This window comes from Belonocnema kinseyi, chromosome 3 (genome assembly GCF_010883055.1).
Source record: "Belonocnema kinseyi isolate 2016_QV_RU_SX_M_011 chromosome 3, B_treatae_v1, whole genome shotgun sequence".
Classification (NCBI taxonomy): domain Eukaryota; kingdom Metazoa; phylum Arthropoda; class Insecta; order Hymenoptera; family Cynipidae; genus Belonocnema; species Belonocnema kinseyi.
In genome coordinates, this window is record NC_046659.1 from 154,602,865 (window position 1) to 154,620,004 (window position 17,140).

The window sequence follows — 17,140 nt, forward strand, 5'->3', positions numbered from 1 at the left end:
TTGAAAAGTCGTCTTTTTTACTGAAAATTATTATAACTGAAATAGACATAGTTCGTTAAAAAATTAATATTCTATAATAAAAAGTTCTTTCAACAAAACAGTTTGATTTTGAATCAAATAGATAAATTTTCAACTGAAATGTTTAACCTTTAACTGATATTTACCTTAAAAAACAACTTTAATACAATTGTAGAATTTTCTACAAAGAAGAATTATTTTTAACAAAAAAGGATGAATTTTCAACGAAAAAATTAATATTTGATTTTTGCATCAAAACAGACTTTAATTTTTAATCAAAACAGTTAAAGTAAACAAAAACGACGACTTTTCAAATAAGCAGTTAACTTTCAAACAAAAAATATACCTTTTAACAAGGATCTTTAATTTTCAACAAAATAGAATAATTTTCGGTTGAAAAATTAATTTTCAATCAAACAAAAACGAATGATCAACATAATAGTTAAATTTTAAACCCAAGAGATAAATTTTCAGCTAAAATGAGGAAGCTTCAACTGAAATAGTCATACTTCTTTAAAAAATTAATATTCTATAAAAAAATGACATTTTCGACAAAATAGTTTGATTTTTAACCAAATAGATGAATTTTTAACTAAAAGGATATAACTTCAAATGACATAGTTAAATATTCAGTTGCAAATTGCATTTTCAACAACAAAAACCGACTCTTATAAAACTCTGGAATTGTCTACAAAGCAGAATTATTTCTAACCAAAAGAGATGAATTTTCAACAAAAAATGTAATATTTGACGTTTGGAACAAAGTAGAATTATTTCTAACCAAAAAAGATGAATTTAAAATAAAAAATGTAATATTTCACGTTTGAATCGACCCAGATTTTAATTTTAAATCAAAAACAGTTAAAGGAAACAAAAACGTCAATTTTTCAACAAAACAGTTAACTTTCAAACAATAAATATACTTCTTAACAAGGACGTTTAATTAAAAAAAAAAAAAATAATTTTCAACGAAGAAGGATATTTTTCCAGCGAAAAAGATCAATTTTGTGACCAAGTAGTTCAATTTACAACTAAAAAAGATCAACTTTCAACCAAATAGTTGAATTTTTAAAATTCAAAAAGATATGTTTTCCACCAAAAATGGAACAGTTAAATTTTTAGTTAAAAATGTAATTAAATTTTTTTTTAATAATTCATAATAATAATCATCATAAATAAATTAATAATAAAATAATACAAATAATAATAAATACATTTTTTTTAATGAGATGGATTTTTAACTAAAATGAGGCATCTTCAACTTAAATAGTTATACTTTGTTAAAAAACTAATATTTTATAAAAAAAAGCATTTTCCACAAAACAGTTTGATTTTTAACCAAAGAGATGAATTTTCAACTAAAAGGATGAAACTTCAAATGAAATAGTTAAATATTCAGTTGAAAATTAAATTATTACCAACAAAAATCGACTTTAATAAAATTGTTGAATTTTCTACAAAGTAGAAATATGTTAACCAAAAGATATGAATTTTAAACAAAAAATCTAATATTTGATGCTTGAAATGAAACAAATTTTTATTTTTAATCAAAACAGGGTAAACAAAAAAGATGACTTTTCAACAAAACAGTTAACTTTTCATATCAAAAAGTTGAATTTTTAACCAAGAAGAATAAATTGATACCCAAAAAGATGAATTTTCGACGAAGAATTTGAATTTTCAACTAAAAAATATTAACTTTAAACTAAATGGTAGAATTGTCAACTAAAAACGATAAGTTTTCCACAAAAAATGAAATAGTCAAATTTTCAGTTAAAATATTAATTTTCAATCAAACAAAAATGAATATCCAAGTAAATAGTTTAATTTTTAACCCATGAGATGGATTTTTATATAAAATGAGGAATCTTTTCAAGCTTATACTTTTTCAAGCTATACTTTAGAAAAATAATTTTCAATGTTTAAAAACACAATTTCAACTAAACAGTTTAATTTCTAACAAAATTATTGAATTTGTTGTATATCTTTTAACCAAAAGAGATGAATCTTCAACAAAAATTAAATATTTGAAAATTGAACCAAAGCAAATTTTAATTAAAAATAAATAAACAGTTTAAATTTTCAACCAAATAGTTAATTCCTTAATTAAAAAGAATAGTTTTCAACAAAAAATATTATAGTTAACTTTTCAATGAAAAAATTAATTTTCAGTAAAAGAAAGACGAATTTTCTTCAACGTAGAATTATTTTTGAACAAGAGGTAAACTTTCAATAAAAAATGTGTTTTATATTTGATCCAAAACCGTTTTAAATTATAAATCATAAAAAAAGTGTTTAATGTTTAACAAAGTGGAATATTTTTCAACTAAATAGTTGGATTTTCAGCTAAAACCAGGAATTTTTAAACAAGAACAATATTTCTTTACCGAATTAGACGAATTTTCAACCAGAGTTGGATTTTTACACTAAAAACACGAATTTTCAAAACAACAGTTGAATTTTCGATTTTAAAAAATGCCTTTTACGAAATTATTGAATTTTATGCAAAGTAAATTAAATTTCAAAAGAGAATATTTAAAAAAAAATTTGTTCTATACAAAAAAACGAACTGTCAGCAAAATACACGAATTTTAAATCAAATAGTTTAAAATACAAATATTTAAAAATAAAAATTTAAAAATAAAAATAGGCTCAATTTTCAACTAAAAAGATCAAATCATCGAAAATTAAATAGTTGAATTTTCAATTGCAACAATTAATTTACAATCAATGAAAAAAAATTTCTAACAAAATAGATGAACTTTGAAGCAAAAACATGAACTTATTTATAACCCAAAAGACGAATTTTCAATGAATCAGGTAAATTTTTAGCCAAAGAGATGATATTTAAAACAAGAACATTGATTTTCTAGCAAAAAATACAAATTTTAAATAAAATACATGAATTTTTAACTAAAAAATGAAAATTTACAATTAAAATGGAATAGTTAACAAGATTAAAATTCTATAAAAAAAAACAAAAAAACGAATTTTGAACAAAAAACATCATTTTTCAACAAACATCGAATGGTTCAATTTTCAGTTATCAAAACAAATTTCCATCCAAAGAAAGGAATTTTTTTCATTTTCAATTTTTAACCAAAAATATTAATATTCTACAACAAAAAAATATTTTAAAATAATTTCATGAATTTTCAACTAAAAAAGGAAAATTTACAAATTAAAATGGAACAGTTAAAAAGATTAAAATTCTGTAAAAAAATGAATTTTGAGCAAAATACATCAATTTTTTTCAAACATCGAATGGTTCAATGTTCAGTTATCAAAACAAATTTTCAACCAAAGAAAAGAATTTTTTTAATTTTCATTTTTTAACAGAAAACATTAATATTCTACGAAAAAAACGATTTTTTAATAAAATTTATGAATTTTCAACTAAAAAAGGAAAATTTAGAAATGAAAATGGAATAGTTAAAAAGATTAAAATTCTATTTAAAAAAGACGAATTTTGAACAAAATACATGAATTTTTAACTAAAAAAGGAAAATTTACCATTAAAATGGAATAGTTCAATTTTCAGTTATCAAAACAAATTTTCAACCAAAGAAAAGAATTTTTTTACCAAAATAGTTTAATTTTCAACACACAAAAACGAATTTTCAATACAAGAGATAACTTTTTCCTAAAATTGATAAATTTCCTACAAAGTAGATTCATTTCACAGAAAATACCTAAATTTTTAACGAAAGAGGATTTTTCAAACAAATGGATAAATATTTAACCTAAAGTACTCCGACTTATCTGGATCATAATTGGATTGCTCTAGATTACAATGGGATTACATCGGATTACCAGAGTTCTTCCCCCCTCGTTTGGGAATGATTTGAAACATTTGTAAGGAAAGAAAGAAGCTTACCTCTAATTGTAACACTAGCTCCTGAAGCGGTTCGTTTTGGAGTGCCTCTACAACTTCGGCACTCGTCGGCGTCACCAGAGCCGCGAGAGACTTTCCTGGAGTCTTCGGGTTCAGTTATAGTGTCAAAGTTATTCGTCGGCGGTTCCTCGCTACGTCCCGCTGAACTATTCTCTAGGCTTTAATTGAAAACAAATTTTTGTTTTGAAATATAACATTTATTATTTATTTTATTATTTTAAATTAAAGTAATTAATTCCAAATAAAAAACATTAAATTGGACGAAACAGATTAAAATTCACATTAAAAAAAACTTCAATTTTAACCATGTTTTTTGCAATTTAATTTTTTCTGACCATTGCTGCTTACCAGTTTTTGAAAAAAGATTGCATTTTAATTAATGACGGCTATTTTTCGGGGAGAACATTCTCTACAACTCTGCTGTTCACAATTTTGAAAGTACATTTTTCTATGGTGTCTATGGCTTTAGAATCTAGATCACTACTAACATTTTTTTATGAAAGAATTTTTAAACAAATAATTACACTTTACAATTATTTAGTTATTTTTAAAATGAGAAACAGCATTTTTGTTGCGAATTTTAATATTTTTCATAAATAATGTCTTTTTTTTTTAAACGTCAGTTAGAATATTTTGATTCTTAAAATAATAGAAAAACTATTTTTTCAGACATCTAACTTAGGTGAAATATTGAAAACAAATTGAAATTTAAAGTATTTGAAATTGCAAAAATGTGAATTTAAACAATAAAAATGGTATAATTTCCAGTGGAAACCTTCCACCGTGATATAATTTTAATTTAAAGACGCTAAAATGTAATTATTTCAGTTTGATGATTTTGAAACTGGAGAATATTAAACTAAGGGGCGCCTGAATTTTAATTTTATTTCACACTGGAATTTACCATTTTTGGACTAGAAAATTCCGATTTTTTTCTGCTACAGTTTCAAATTAAAAGTCGAGAACAATTTGACGTTTAACAAAGGTGAATGAAAGATCGAAAATTGTAAAATTTCAAGTTGAAATCGTGCATCGTTTACTTTTAATTTGCAGAAACTAAAATTTAATAATTTCACAGTTTGATGATTTATAAATTAACTTGTATCAACTGGCAGCGTCTGAAATTGAATCATTTTAAATTAAATCCTCACAAATGATGAAATTGTGTTTCACATTAGAATGTACCATTTTTGTACAAGAAAATAAAAAATTTTCCGGCTAAAGTTTTGAATTGAAAGTTTTTAGGTTAAATAATTAAATTAAAATCGCTCAAAATTCCAAAAATGTTTACAATTTTAGATTGAAAGTCTTAATAGTTAAACAATTTCAATTTTCAAGCATTTAACATTGGAAAAAATGAATTTTTTAGGATATTGAAAGTTAAAGTTTTAATAATTGAAAAGTTTAGTCGGAATATTAAACATTTTTGAAGTTTATAGCTTTTGAAATTGCAAAAATTTAATTATTAATTAAACTGATTTTTTAAATTAAAACAGATTTAATCATTAAATTTAAAATTCTAAAGTTTCCAATATCTCACTTTAAATTGATGACGCTAAAAATGTACTATTTTCAGTAACATGATTTATAAATTGAATAATTGTAAACTGGCAATTATGAAAAATTATGAACCGGAAAATTTTCAATTTGTCGGCTACATTTTCCAAATTGAAAGTCTTCATATTTGAAAAATTAAAATTAAATAATTCACAACTTAATAATTTTAATAATTTTAAATTAAGTCTGCCGAATTTTGATAGTCCCAAGTGTATAATTGTTCAAAATCTAACATTTTAATTTGAAACAAAAATAGAATTGAGAACTAATAGCGGATCGAGCAATCACGAAAAACAAGGGGATTTTATCCAACTAGGAAAAAAAAGAAAATTTATTTAGGGACGGAAAATCTTTTTCTATCGCAAAATCTATTTTTTTCAACTCTATCTTATTTTTATTGTTTAGTAAAGAACCAGAGAGAGGAAATTGATCATCTGAAAGGGATTTAGAGATTCGGGAAGATTTCGCGGATTAAAAAGAATTAAATGAATTTTAAAGGAAGATCTAGTATTATTTTTAAATTTGTATCAGAACTTCAAAGAATCTCGAAGAATTTAAAATTATTTCCACAGTTTTTAAAGGACGAATGATATTTCTGCAGACCCCCCCCCCCCTAAACATATCACGTATTTTGTGTGAGAACCCAAGAGATTTCAAGAGATTTAAAAAAATTCCATCGGAAACAATGTAATGCATTTTAAAAGGATTCCAGAGATTTTAAGGGATCTAGTAATTTCAAAATATTTCTCAAAATTTCAAGGATTTGAATCGATTTTTAGAGATTCTAATGGATTTTTAAGATTTCAAGGAATTTCAAAGAATTTTTAGGAATTTCTAGAGGATTTCAAGGCATTTCTAGGGAGCTCAGTCGTCTTAAAGGGGTGCTTTAAAGATTTTAAATGATATACAGGTAGGCCGTTTTAATCACATAAAAAAATCCCCGGTCGTTTCCCGATTCGCCAACATTTTTCACGCTCAATAAAATTAAAAAATTCGAAATCTAAAACTAAAAAATGTTCCATTTGAAGTAATACAAACTGAGCTGCAAATATTTTTTAGCAATTTTAAGCCAGAAATATTAAAAATTGAATAATTACATTTTTATTATAAACTGAAAACTTAAATTAAAAACTAAATTATTGCCATTTTAAATAGTTGAAAAATCTTTCAAAAGCTTCAAAATTTTATTTATTGAAATTTTAAATTATTTTTGGAATCTTCTCAGAATCGTAAAAATTTTTTTTTATTCTTTTGAAGCTTTTAATGATCCTTAAAATTCTTTTAAATTTTTGGTTCGAAATCTGAAAAAATCGATATTATGTTTCAAATTAGGTTGCGAGGCACGGAAATTCCAGTAAGAATAGCCGGAATTTGTCGGTATATGTAGACACTTTGTTTAAATTATTTGAATTCATTTCAAATTTTTAATTAATTTTGAATCTTTTTAGACCTTTTAAATCTCTTCAACTTACTCAAACTTTTCCTAGGAAATTTAACAGTTTTAATTGTAAGTTGATTTTTTTCAAATAGAACACTTAAAATTGTAATTTTCAAAGTTTAGTTGGTCGTTTAGTTTTAAATATTTGACTCATAATTACAGATTTTACTTGGAAAATCAAATATTTATCAATATTAGGTCATTGTTATTTTTCTTGATTGAAAAATTTCAAAACTTACATTTTCAATTTTTACACTAAAACAATATTTGAAATTCAATCGGGCGTTTACATTTGGATAACTGCAAAGACTTTCAAATTGGAACAGTTTAATTTTTAACGTTAAAATCTGGGAATTCTTAAATTTTGATCAGATTCCGAATCACCTCATAAAATTAAAGATTATTCACTAGTTTATACTTAATTTATAGTTCAATTTTAAAAACAATTATAAGTTAAATTCACAGTCGACCAACTAAAAAGGTTTTTTCCATAAAAAATTGTAGATTTCAAACACTAATAATTTTTAAACTATCAAGTCTTTATAACTACATTAAAAAATTTTTTTATTAAAAATTGTACGCTTAAAAATTAAAATTCGAAATCGAAAGTTTGTAACTGAAAGATTTTAAAATTGTGCACTGTAAACTGAATGTTATAATTAAAAAATATAAAAATTCAATTGATTATTAAAAAAACGATTAAAAACAAACTTGGACACATTTGGAATTAAAGAAATTATCTAAGACTTTGTTTAAATTATAATAAAACATTGAAGATTGCACTATTTTTGCAATATCTCAACTAAATGAATTTATCCTAGCTCGTTTTAAATACAATTCTAATAATTTTCAACCTATTTAAGAGAAAAAATATTAACTCATATAACTAACATTAAAAGTAGTTAAGCAATCATCAAAATAGAGGTGGGGCCATACTCATCATCGGTAATGTAGTTTTGATGAACATTTATGGTCTAGAGAACTATTTATGTTATCGAAACTATTTATGGTACGGAAGGTATTTATTATATGAAAAAGGTTTTTCGGTGAAATTGTATCATTTAAACCTTCGATAAGCATTACCAAGATATCAGAAAGTCAAAATTTCATCGAAAGCCCCTTTTTCTACCAATTTTCTACTAATAAAAATTCAAAGTACATTTTTTGATAACATTTTATATTTTTTTCTACCAAATCATAGAATTTTCAACTAATGAAGATAAATTCTGAACCAAAAATGAAATAGTTCAACTTTCAACAAAAATGATGAGTTTACAGGAAATATAAATTTTCAACAAAGTACATAAATTTCCAACTAAATGATTAACGTTACAACTAAAAAAGTAAAATTTTCTACTAGAAGGAGAACAAATTTTCAACAAAATTGATACATTTTCAACTAAAGAAATTAATCTTCAACAAAAGATGGAATAGTTGAATTTTATGTTAAAAAAATTAACTTTCAAGTAAAAAAAGCGAATTTTTCAATAGAATAGTTGAATTTTCAACTAAAGTAATGAATCTTAAACCAAAAATAAGACTTTTTAACAAAGTAGTATAACTGTGAACCAGAAAAGACTAATTTTCAAAGAAAAATGAAATAGTTGATGTGTCAACCAAAAACCATTTTAATATTAAAATTTTAAAAACAGTTGAATTTAAATAAAAAAGAACAATCTTAAATGAAACACTCAATTTTTATGTTCAAAAATTAATTTTTAGCAACAAAAAATTTAATTAAATTGTTAAATTTTCATCGAAAGAAATGGATTTCCAACAAAAAAATGTAATAACCAAAAATGAAATAGTTCAATTTTCAGTTTAAAAAAATAATCTAGAACCAAAAAAAGAGTTTTTAACAAAATACTTAAACCTTCAACCAAAAATAATAGATTTCCAACCAAACAAGATAAATATTCAAACAAGAAGATTTTCTACCAAAAAGTCGAGGTTTCATCTAGAAAATTAATTTTTAATAAAAAAAATATATTTTTAACAATATATTTAAAATTTTAACAAAAAGAAATGAATTTCCAATGAAGAAGAATAATTTTCTAAAAAAAAGTAAATTTTCAAAAACATGGATAAAATTTCCAACTAAAAAGGTTAATGTTCAAGAAAAAAAAATGAATTTCAAAAAAATTAGTTAAATTTTCATTCAAAAAAATCATTTTGAACGAAAAAAAAGGAATTTTTAACAAAATGCTTCAATTTTCAACAGCAACAAAATTGATTTCTAATAAAAAAAGTCAAATTTTCAAAGAAGAAGACTAATTTTATACTAAAAAGTCGAGTTTTCAACTAAAAATTAATTTTTAACAACAAAAATATTTTTAATAAAGTAGTTCAATTTTTAGCCAACGAAATTAATTTTTAATTAAAATAAATGAATTAGCAAACAGGAGGAATAATTTTCGAAGAAAAAAGTAAAAATTTTCAACAAAAAAAAGTTGAATTTTCAACTAAAACTATTAATTTTCAAGAAAAGAAAATCGAACTTAAAAAAAATTAGTTCAATTTTCATCCAAACGGTTCATTTTTAAACTAAAAGAGGCGTATTTTAACCGAAAAACAAACAAGCTAAATTTTAGTTACTAAATTTTTAACGAAAAAATCTGGTTTTAATCAAAATAGTTTATTTTAAACCAAAGAGATGAATCTTGAACAAACAATGTAAAACGTAACAATTGATATTTTAATATAAAAAATATTTTAATTAAAAGCCGTTTAATTCAACCAAAAAGGACGAATTTTCAACAAATCATGTAACTTTTCAAACACAAACTATCAGGTTTTAATCAAAAATAAAACAATAAAAGACAAATTTTAAACCAAAGAGAAGAAACTTCAACCGATACAGTTTTAATGAAAAAAGAAGATTTTTCTCCAAAACAGTTGGTTTAAAAATGTTTAAATATGAAAATGATGAATGATTGAAAATGATTTTCATTTAAAAAAATATTTTAGCAGAATATTTAAAAATATTTTAAGAGCTTTCCAAAGTTGTAGGAAAAATTCTATTCATTTTAAAATATGTTTAGAAGTTCTGAAAAATATTTGCACACACTTCGTTCAAATTACTTGACATATTTTCAAGTTTTAAATTAATTTTGAATATTTTCGAAACTTCTAAATATCTCCTAAAATTATTCAAAATTTTTCTACAAATAATAAGTGTTTAATTACTATTTCTACATAAAAATTCAACACTTTCGTTTACAAATTAAACATTCTTTAAAGTGGAACAATAAAAATTGCAACGTTAAAAGTTTAAAAGCGCTTTGAAATTCTAGAGATTCAAAGTTTTCTACGTTAAACAATTCAATTTTAAATTGTTTACTTTTAATGATTTGGTTTCAATTCACTCGTATTAAATAAACCGTGAAATATTGCTAAATATTGAATAATTGCTCTTTTTCTAAATTACGAAATTTAAAAAAAAAATTGGTTAAAAAGTGAACAACTCAGACTGAAGCAATATTTTTAATTTAATAAAAGTCTTTAATTACGGATGGCTTATTATGAAGTTATTTTTTAAGTTGAAAGTAGTTTATAAAGTGTCAGTCGCACCTTTACATTTTTTAATGACAATTTTTAATAATCAAACAAATTATTGTTCCGTTTTTAAATACTTAAACAGGGTGGCAAACATTTTTCACAGTAAATAAAATTTAAAGAATGGAACAATAACGCTAAAAAATGTTCCACTTGAGGTAATAAAAACTGAGCTGCAAATGAAAGTATTCAAAGTGGAACTGCTAAATCTCGAACTTTTGATATTGAAATTTAAAAGTTTTTAAATTAAAAAATGTTTGATTCAAATGCTCAATAATTTACGCGTATAAAATTTAAGGTACTAAAATTTTTTTATATATTTAAATTTAGTTAGTTTTAAATTTTTAATTATTTTGGAAATTTTTTCAAAACTTCTAAATATCTGTCAAAATTAATTGAATTTTTTCTAAAACTTTCAGAAAATCCTGCAAATTTTAGAAAATTTCTTTAAAATTTGGATGTATAAATAGCAATTGAACATTTATTATTTGTAGGCGAAATTTGAGTAATTTTAAGAGATATGTAGAAGTTTTGAAAAGATTCAAACATAATGTAAAACATGAAATGATAGTCTAATATAAAAAAAATGCAGATTTTAAACAAAAAAATTAGATTCTTTTCAAGAATTGTTAAAGTCTTCAAAAGAATAAAAACATTTTCTTAAGATTCCTAGGAAAATTAAAAATAAGTTTTCATTTTGAAAAATTAATTTAAGAGAATATTTAAAAAGTTTTTCAAAGATTTAAACAAGATTTTCAAAAAAGATTCTAGAATATTTGAAGAAAACTTTCTAAAATTTTCATTATCATTCTTTATCTTTTTAAAACTCCTAAATATCTCTTTAAATTACTCAAACTTTTTCTACAAATGTTCTTTTGTATATTATACATCAAAATTTTTTAATTTTACTTACAAATTAAGCGTTTTTCAAATAAAACAATTAAAATTGTAACGTTTAAAGTTTAAAGGCTCTTCAAAACTTTAACGATTCCAGGGTTTCTACATCAAACAATTCAGTTATAGATTCTTAACTTTTAAATATTTGGTTTCAATTTACTTGTATTAAATAAAAATTCAAATATTGATAAATATTCAATAATTAATCTTTTTTTTTAATATTAAAATTCTAATAGAGTGGGTTAAAAATTGAATATTTTAGACTGAAACAATATTTTAAATTTAATAAAATCCTCTAATTAAGAATATATTATTATGAAGTAATTTTTAAGTTGAAAATAGTTTATAAACTTTCAGTCACACGTTCAAATTTATTTAATGACTAGGACTTTCAGATTGAAACCGTTTAAGTTTTAGCGTTAAAATCTGAAAATTCTTAAATTTTGAACTGATTTAAAATCGTTTTTGTTCAACAAAAAAATTCACTGCCATTTCCCGGTTTTTCCCAGTCTCGAAAAATTCCCGGTCATTTCCCGGTTATTTCCCGGTCCAGCGGCCACCCTGTTAAAGTACGGATCCATTTGAAAAATTATTTATTCATTATTTAAATTTACAGTTGATAAAATAATACTGCTTTATCAAAAATGTTCAACTTTAAACGCTTTTAAATTTTAATTGTGTAAAGTCTTCAGGACTGCACTTTAAAATTATTTAAATTAAAAATATATACTTGTAAATAAACATCCAAAATGAAGAATTTTTAAAGTGAAAGATTTTTTACTTACGCATGTTAAATTTAATGATATCATAATTAAAAAAGATATAAATTCCCAGTAATTTCCTGATTCTATGAAACGTTCTTTAAGTAGAAAATAATATTAAGTTTGTGAAATTTAGAACTATGCAAAAAAACTGACCATATTTGAAATATTGAATTTTTTCTTCTCAAACCAAATAACTGACCCGCTGACTTTATTTTACGAATTAACTATAAACTTTTATAAACAATTTGTATGAAAAAAAAAATATTTTTCATGTATTAAATTTGAATTTTCGCAGAACACGGACCCGGACAGATCGCGCACTCTGGTGATTGGTAAACTCGCCCTGGATTTTTTTTACTAACATTTAGTTTCTTAGAAAAAAAAATATATATATAGTAAAATTATAAATAAAAAATACTTACTTTGATTGGAGATTTAAACTATTCCTTTGGCTGTAATAAGACCGCAAAACATCCCTTAGAGTTGCAGTATCCGAATCAGCTGGAAGAAGATCTAGAGGAGTTTTTCCCTTGGAATTTTTTGCATGTTCTAATACGGCGCCAGATCTGTCCTGGCTGATGAGATAGCAAGCTAAGGCGAGTTCAGTTTTAGCCCCTTGCCTCGCCAAATTTAACCAAATCTGCAAAAAAAAACAGTCGCTTGTCCTTTATTTTTACATTCTTCTCTAAGATTGTAATAATCTTATAAAGACCTCATATCGGCATAATAAGATTAGTATTTGTTATCTTTACTCTGTGAAAAAATATCAATAAAAACTGAGTTTTTTCCCACAATTTTTGTATTCACTTCTACCCGAAAAATTATTCAAAATTTTTTAGGTTTATCGAGTTAGGCTAAGACATTTGAAAAGATTCCAAGAGATTGAAGCGGATTTCCAAGATTTCCAAATATTGAAAAGAACTTTTTAAAAATTTCAAAGGATTTCAGTAATTTTACAGGCTCCCAATAAGATATTTTAATGATTTTCTAGTGATATAAAGGATTTCAAAGAACTTTCCAAAATTTCCCGGAATTTCAAGGAATATTATTAGATTTTATGTAATTTTACGGCATATTTGAATGTTTTAATAAAATTTAAAAAGATTTTCATGTATTTCAAGGTATTTATACAGATTTTAAGAAATTAGAAAGATTTTCAAGAATTATTTAGGTACTTTAATATATTAAAAAAATTTCAAGGAATTTCAATAAATTTTAAGAGATTTCAAAGGATTTGTACGTTTTTAAGGTATTTTGGTTCAGAAATCAAACAATTTGGTGAAAAAGTCATACTTCTTGGTTGAATATTCAATAATTTGAATGCAATTTTTTCAATTTTAGTCGAAGTAATTTTTTTCAGTTGAAAATTCATCTTTTTTATTCGGTTTATCGAGTTAGGCTAAAATATTTGAAGATTCTAAGCGATTGCAGGAGATTTCCAAAATTTCCAAATATTGAATATTTTCATATATTTTAAAGAATTATTTAGGTATTTTAGCATATTTAAAAGAAGGAATTTCAATAGATTTCAATAGATTTCAAGAGATTGCAAAGGATTTGAACGCTTTTAGGGTATTTTGGTTAAGAATTCAAACAATTTGGTTAAAAATGAAGACTTCTTGGTTGAATATTCAATAATATGATTGCAATTTTTTAAATTTTTGTCGAAGTAATTTTTTTTCGGTTGAAAATTCATCTCATTCTGTATAAATTGAACATTTTTTTATTTTTCTGAAAATTCAATTCACTTGTTGAAAATTCCGCAATTTGGTTGCAAAGTCATATTTTTTGGTTTAATGTTTAACTCTTTTGTTGAAAATTGGTCTACTTAGCTTGAAAATTCAAAAATTTGATTAAAATTTTTTTTTGTTTGACTAACAAATTTTGTTGGTTTTAAACTCATCTGTTTCTGTAGAAATTTAACCTATTTTGATTAAAAAACGAACGGTTTAATTAAAAATTAATCTGTCTCGGTTAAAAATTTACATTTTTTGTTGAAAAATTAAACTATTTTATAGAAGATTCGTACTTTCGAATCAAAAATTCCATAATTTAGTACAAAATCTACGTTTTATGTTGATAATTATTCTTTATTGGTAGAAAAACGGTTTTTTTTTACAAATACCAACGTTTTATTGAAAATGAATCTGTTATAGTTGAGAATTCACATTTTTTTGAAAATTTTTTGTTGTGGATTTTTTAAAATCAAATTTGTTTTTTTTTTGACATATATATATGTCACATATATCATATTTTTCCTATAAGAATTCGAAATTTCAGTTGAAAATTTACTGCTGTTTTTTTTGTTTAAAATTAAGTAATTTTTCGTCCATTTTCACTTCAATTTATAAATAATTTCCGAATTTTGAATTAGAATACTCACATTAACTGCAAAAGTTATTTAATTAAACATGTATGTAATTTTTTGAGATTTTTTATGTAGAAAATTAATCCAAAAAATACAAATTTTCAACATAATACATGAATTCCTAAAGAAATAGTTACATTTGTAATTAAAGAAGACAAATTTGCAACCAAATACATGAATTCCTAAAGAAATAGTTACATTTGTAATTAAAGAAGACAAATTTGCAACCAAATAGTTGAATTATGAACAAGAAAAAAGTAATTTTCAACCGAAACTAAATAATTAAATGTGTAGTTAAAAAAAATGTTTACGAAAAAGATCAATTTTCAACTAAAAAGATGGAATTTATCAATTAAAATGAGTTAAATTTTCAGTTTAAAAAATTACTTAAAAAAAACTAACTTTCAAAAAAATAGTAACATCCGAAAGATGTTTTAGCTGAAATGATGAATCTTTAACTAGAATAGTTGAATTTTTGACCAAAAACGATTAATTTTCCATCAAGGAGATTAATTTCCACCATAAAGGACGAATTTTCAACTAAAAAATAGATTCTTTAACCAAAAATTGAACAATAAAATTTTTCGTCAAAAAATGAATGTTCAACCAAGGAGATGAATGTTTAACTAAAATTATGGAATATTCAATTGGAATAATAATAAGTACATTTTCAGTTGGAAAAAAAATTATTTTTAACCAAAAAACATCCAAAGAAAAAATAAGTTTTCAATCCCTCATTTCATTTTATTTTGCAACCAAAGAAACGAATTTTTAATTAAAAAGATGAATTTTCAAACACAAAAATTAATTTTCAACAAAAGAGTTTAACTTTCAGGCAAGAAATTTTATATCCAACCTGCAAGATAAACTTTAAAATAAAATGATAAGATTTTTTTAACAAGAATATTAATTTTCAAAGAAAAATATAATTTTTTACCGAAAAAATCGATGTTTTAACATAATACGTGAGTTTTCAACGAAATAGTTTAATTTTCAATTTAAAAAGCCGAATTGTCATCTAAAGTATTGAATTTTAAAGGAGAAAAGATGGATTATCAACTAAAAATAAAATAGTTTAATTTTCAGTTAAAGAAATTAATTTTCAACTAAACTGATGATTTTTCAACTAAAATTATGAATCTTCAACTGAAATAGTTGAGTTTTATCCGAAAATATGAATTTTTAACCATGAAGATTAATTTTCTACAAAAAAGATTAATTTTCCACAGAGAAAAATAAATTTTCAAACAATTAATTAAATTTTTTAATGAAAAAAATTTATTTTCAACCAAATAGTAGCTCAATTTCCCAAGAGATGAATTTTAAATTAAAATTATGAATCTGCAACCAAAAAAATATTTTTCAACAACAGATTTTTACTTTTAACCAAGTAGTTGAATTTTTAACTGAAAAAACGACACTAGAGTTTGAAAAGAGCAATGTAAAAACTGCTCGAAGAACTTTCTTTATTTAAAATTGAGAAGAAGGAACTTTCAAGTTGTGACGAATTCCGTCTTAGAAGAGGGATTTTTTAAATTCCTTTCTTCTAAATCCGAATTATAATTCTTTAAAAACTTTCCCCTTTCATATAAAAATTAAACTGTTCCAAGTGTAATTTTATTTCTTTATCCAAACTCCTTGTCCCAAAATAAAAAAGAGAATTATTTTCTAAAATTCATTATTCAAATAATGAAACCTTAAATACTGCCGCGATCACAAGTAAATTCCCAGATTTTTGCAACCGAAGAAATTAACTTTTAATTAAAAAGATGAATCTTCAACCACAAAAATTAATTTTCAAAAAAAGAGTTTAACTTTCAGCCAAGTATTTTTATATCAAACTTAAAAGATAAATATTAAAATAAAATGATCAATATTTAACTGGAATACTTGAATTTTTAACCGAAAAGAAGAATTTTTAAACAAGAATATTAACTTTCAAAGAAAAATATAATTTGCCACAAAAAAATCTGTTTGTTAACAAAATACGTGACTTTTAAACGAAATAGTTGAATTTTCAATTTAAAAAGACAAATTTGCATCCGAATTGTTAAATTTGGAATGAGGAAAGATCGATTTACAACTAAAAATGAAATACGAGGGTAGTTCAATAAGTCCTTAGAATGAAGTATAAAAACAATTTTTTTTGGGTAAATTTTTTTTATTTTTCAACATAATCTCCTTGGAGCTCTATACACTTGGTCAATCGCTTTTCAAGTTTTTTTAATCCTTCAGAAAAGTGCGTTTTCGGAAGTTCCTCAAAATAAGCACTTACAAAGGCATGACGTCTTCGTTGTCTGGAAATCTCTGTCCACCGAGCCATTTTTTCAAGTTTGGAATAAGAAAAAGTCACTGGGGGCTAAATCTGGTGAATACGGTGGGTGTTCGACCAATTCGAATTTTAGTTCTTCAATTTTAGCCATTGAGACGAAGCATGTGTGAACTCGGGCGTTGTCGTGATGAAAGAGAATTTTTTTTCTCGCCAAATGTGGTCGTTCTTTTTTTTTAATTTCTTCTTTCAGCTGCTCTAATAATGATGCATAATTTTCACCAGTGATTGTTTTACCCTTTTCTAAGTAGTCAATAAGTATAATTCCACGTGCATCCCAAAAAACTGTAGCCATAACCTTACCAGCTGACTTTACGGT

The 17,140-nt window shown here is 23.6% G+C and overlaps 1 protein-coding gene across 1 annotated transcript in view; it reads right to left on the reverse strand.

Moving 5' to 3' along the window:
- Positions 1 to 17,140, reverse strand: part of LOC117168908 (E3 ubiquitin-protein ligase MIB2) — a 56,390-nt gene that overhangs the window by 1,472 nt on the left and 37,778 nt on the right. The window contains exons 10-11 of the mRNA XM_033354847.1: positions 12,547 to 12,764; positions 3,896 to 4,071 (exon numbers count right to left, since the gene is read on the reverse strand). Coding sequence (XP_033210738.1) covers positions 3,896 to 4,071; positions 12,547 to 12,764 — 394 coding nt within the window. The remainder of the gene's footprint in view (positions 1 to 3,895; positions 4,072 to 12,546; positions 12,765 to 17,140) is intronic.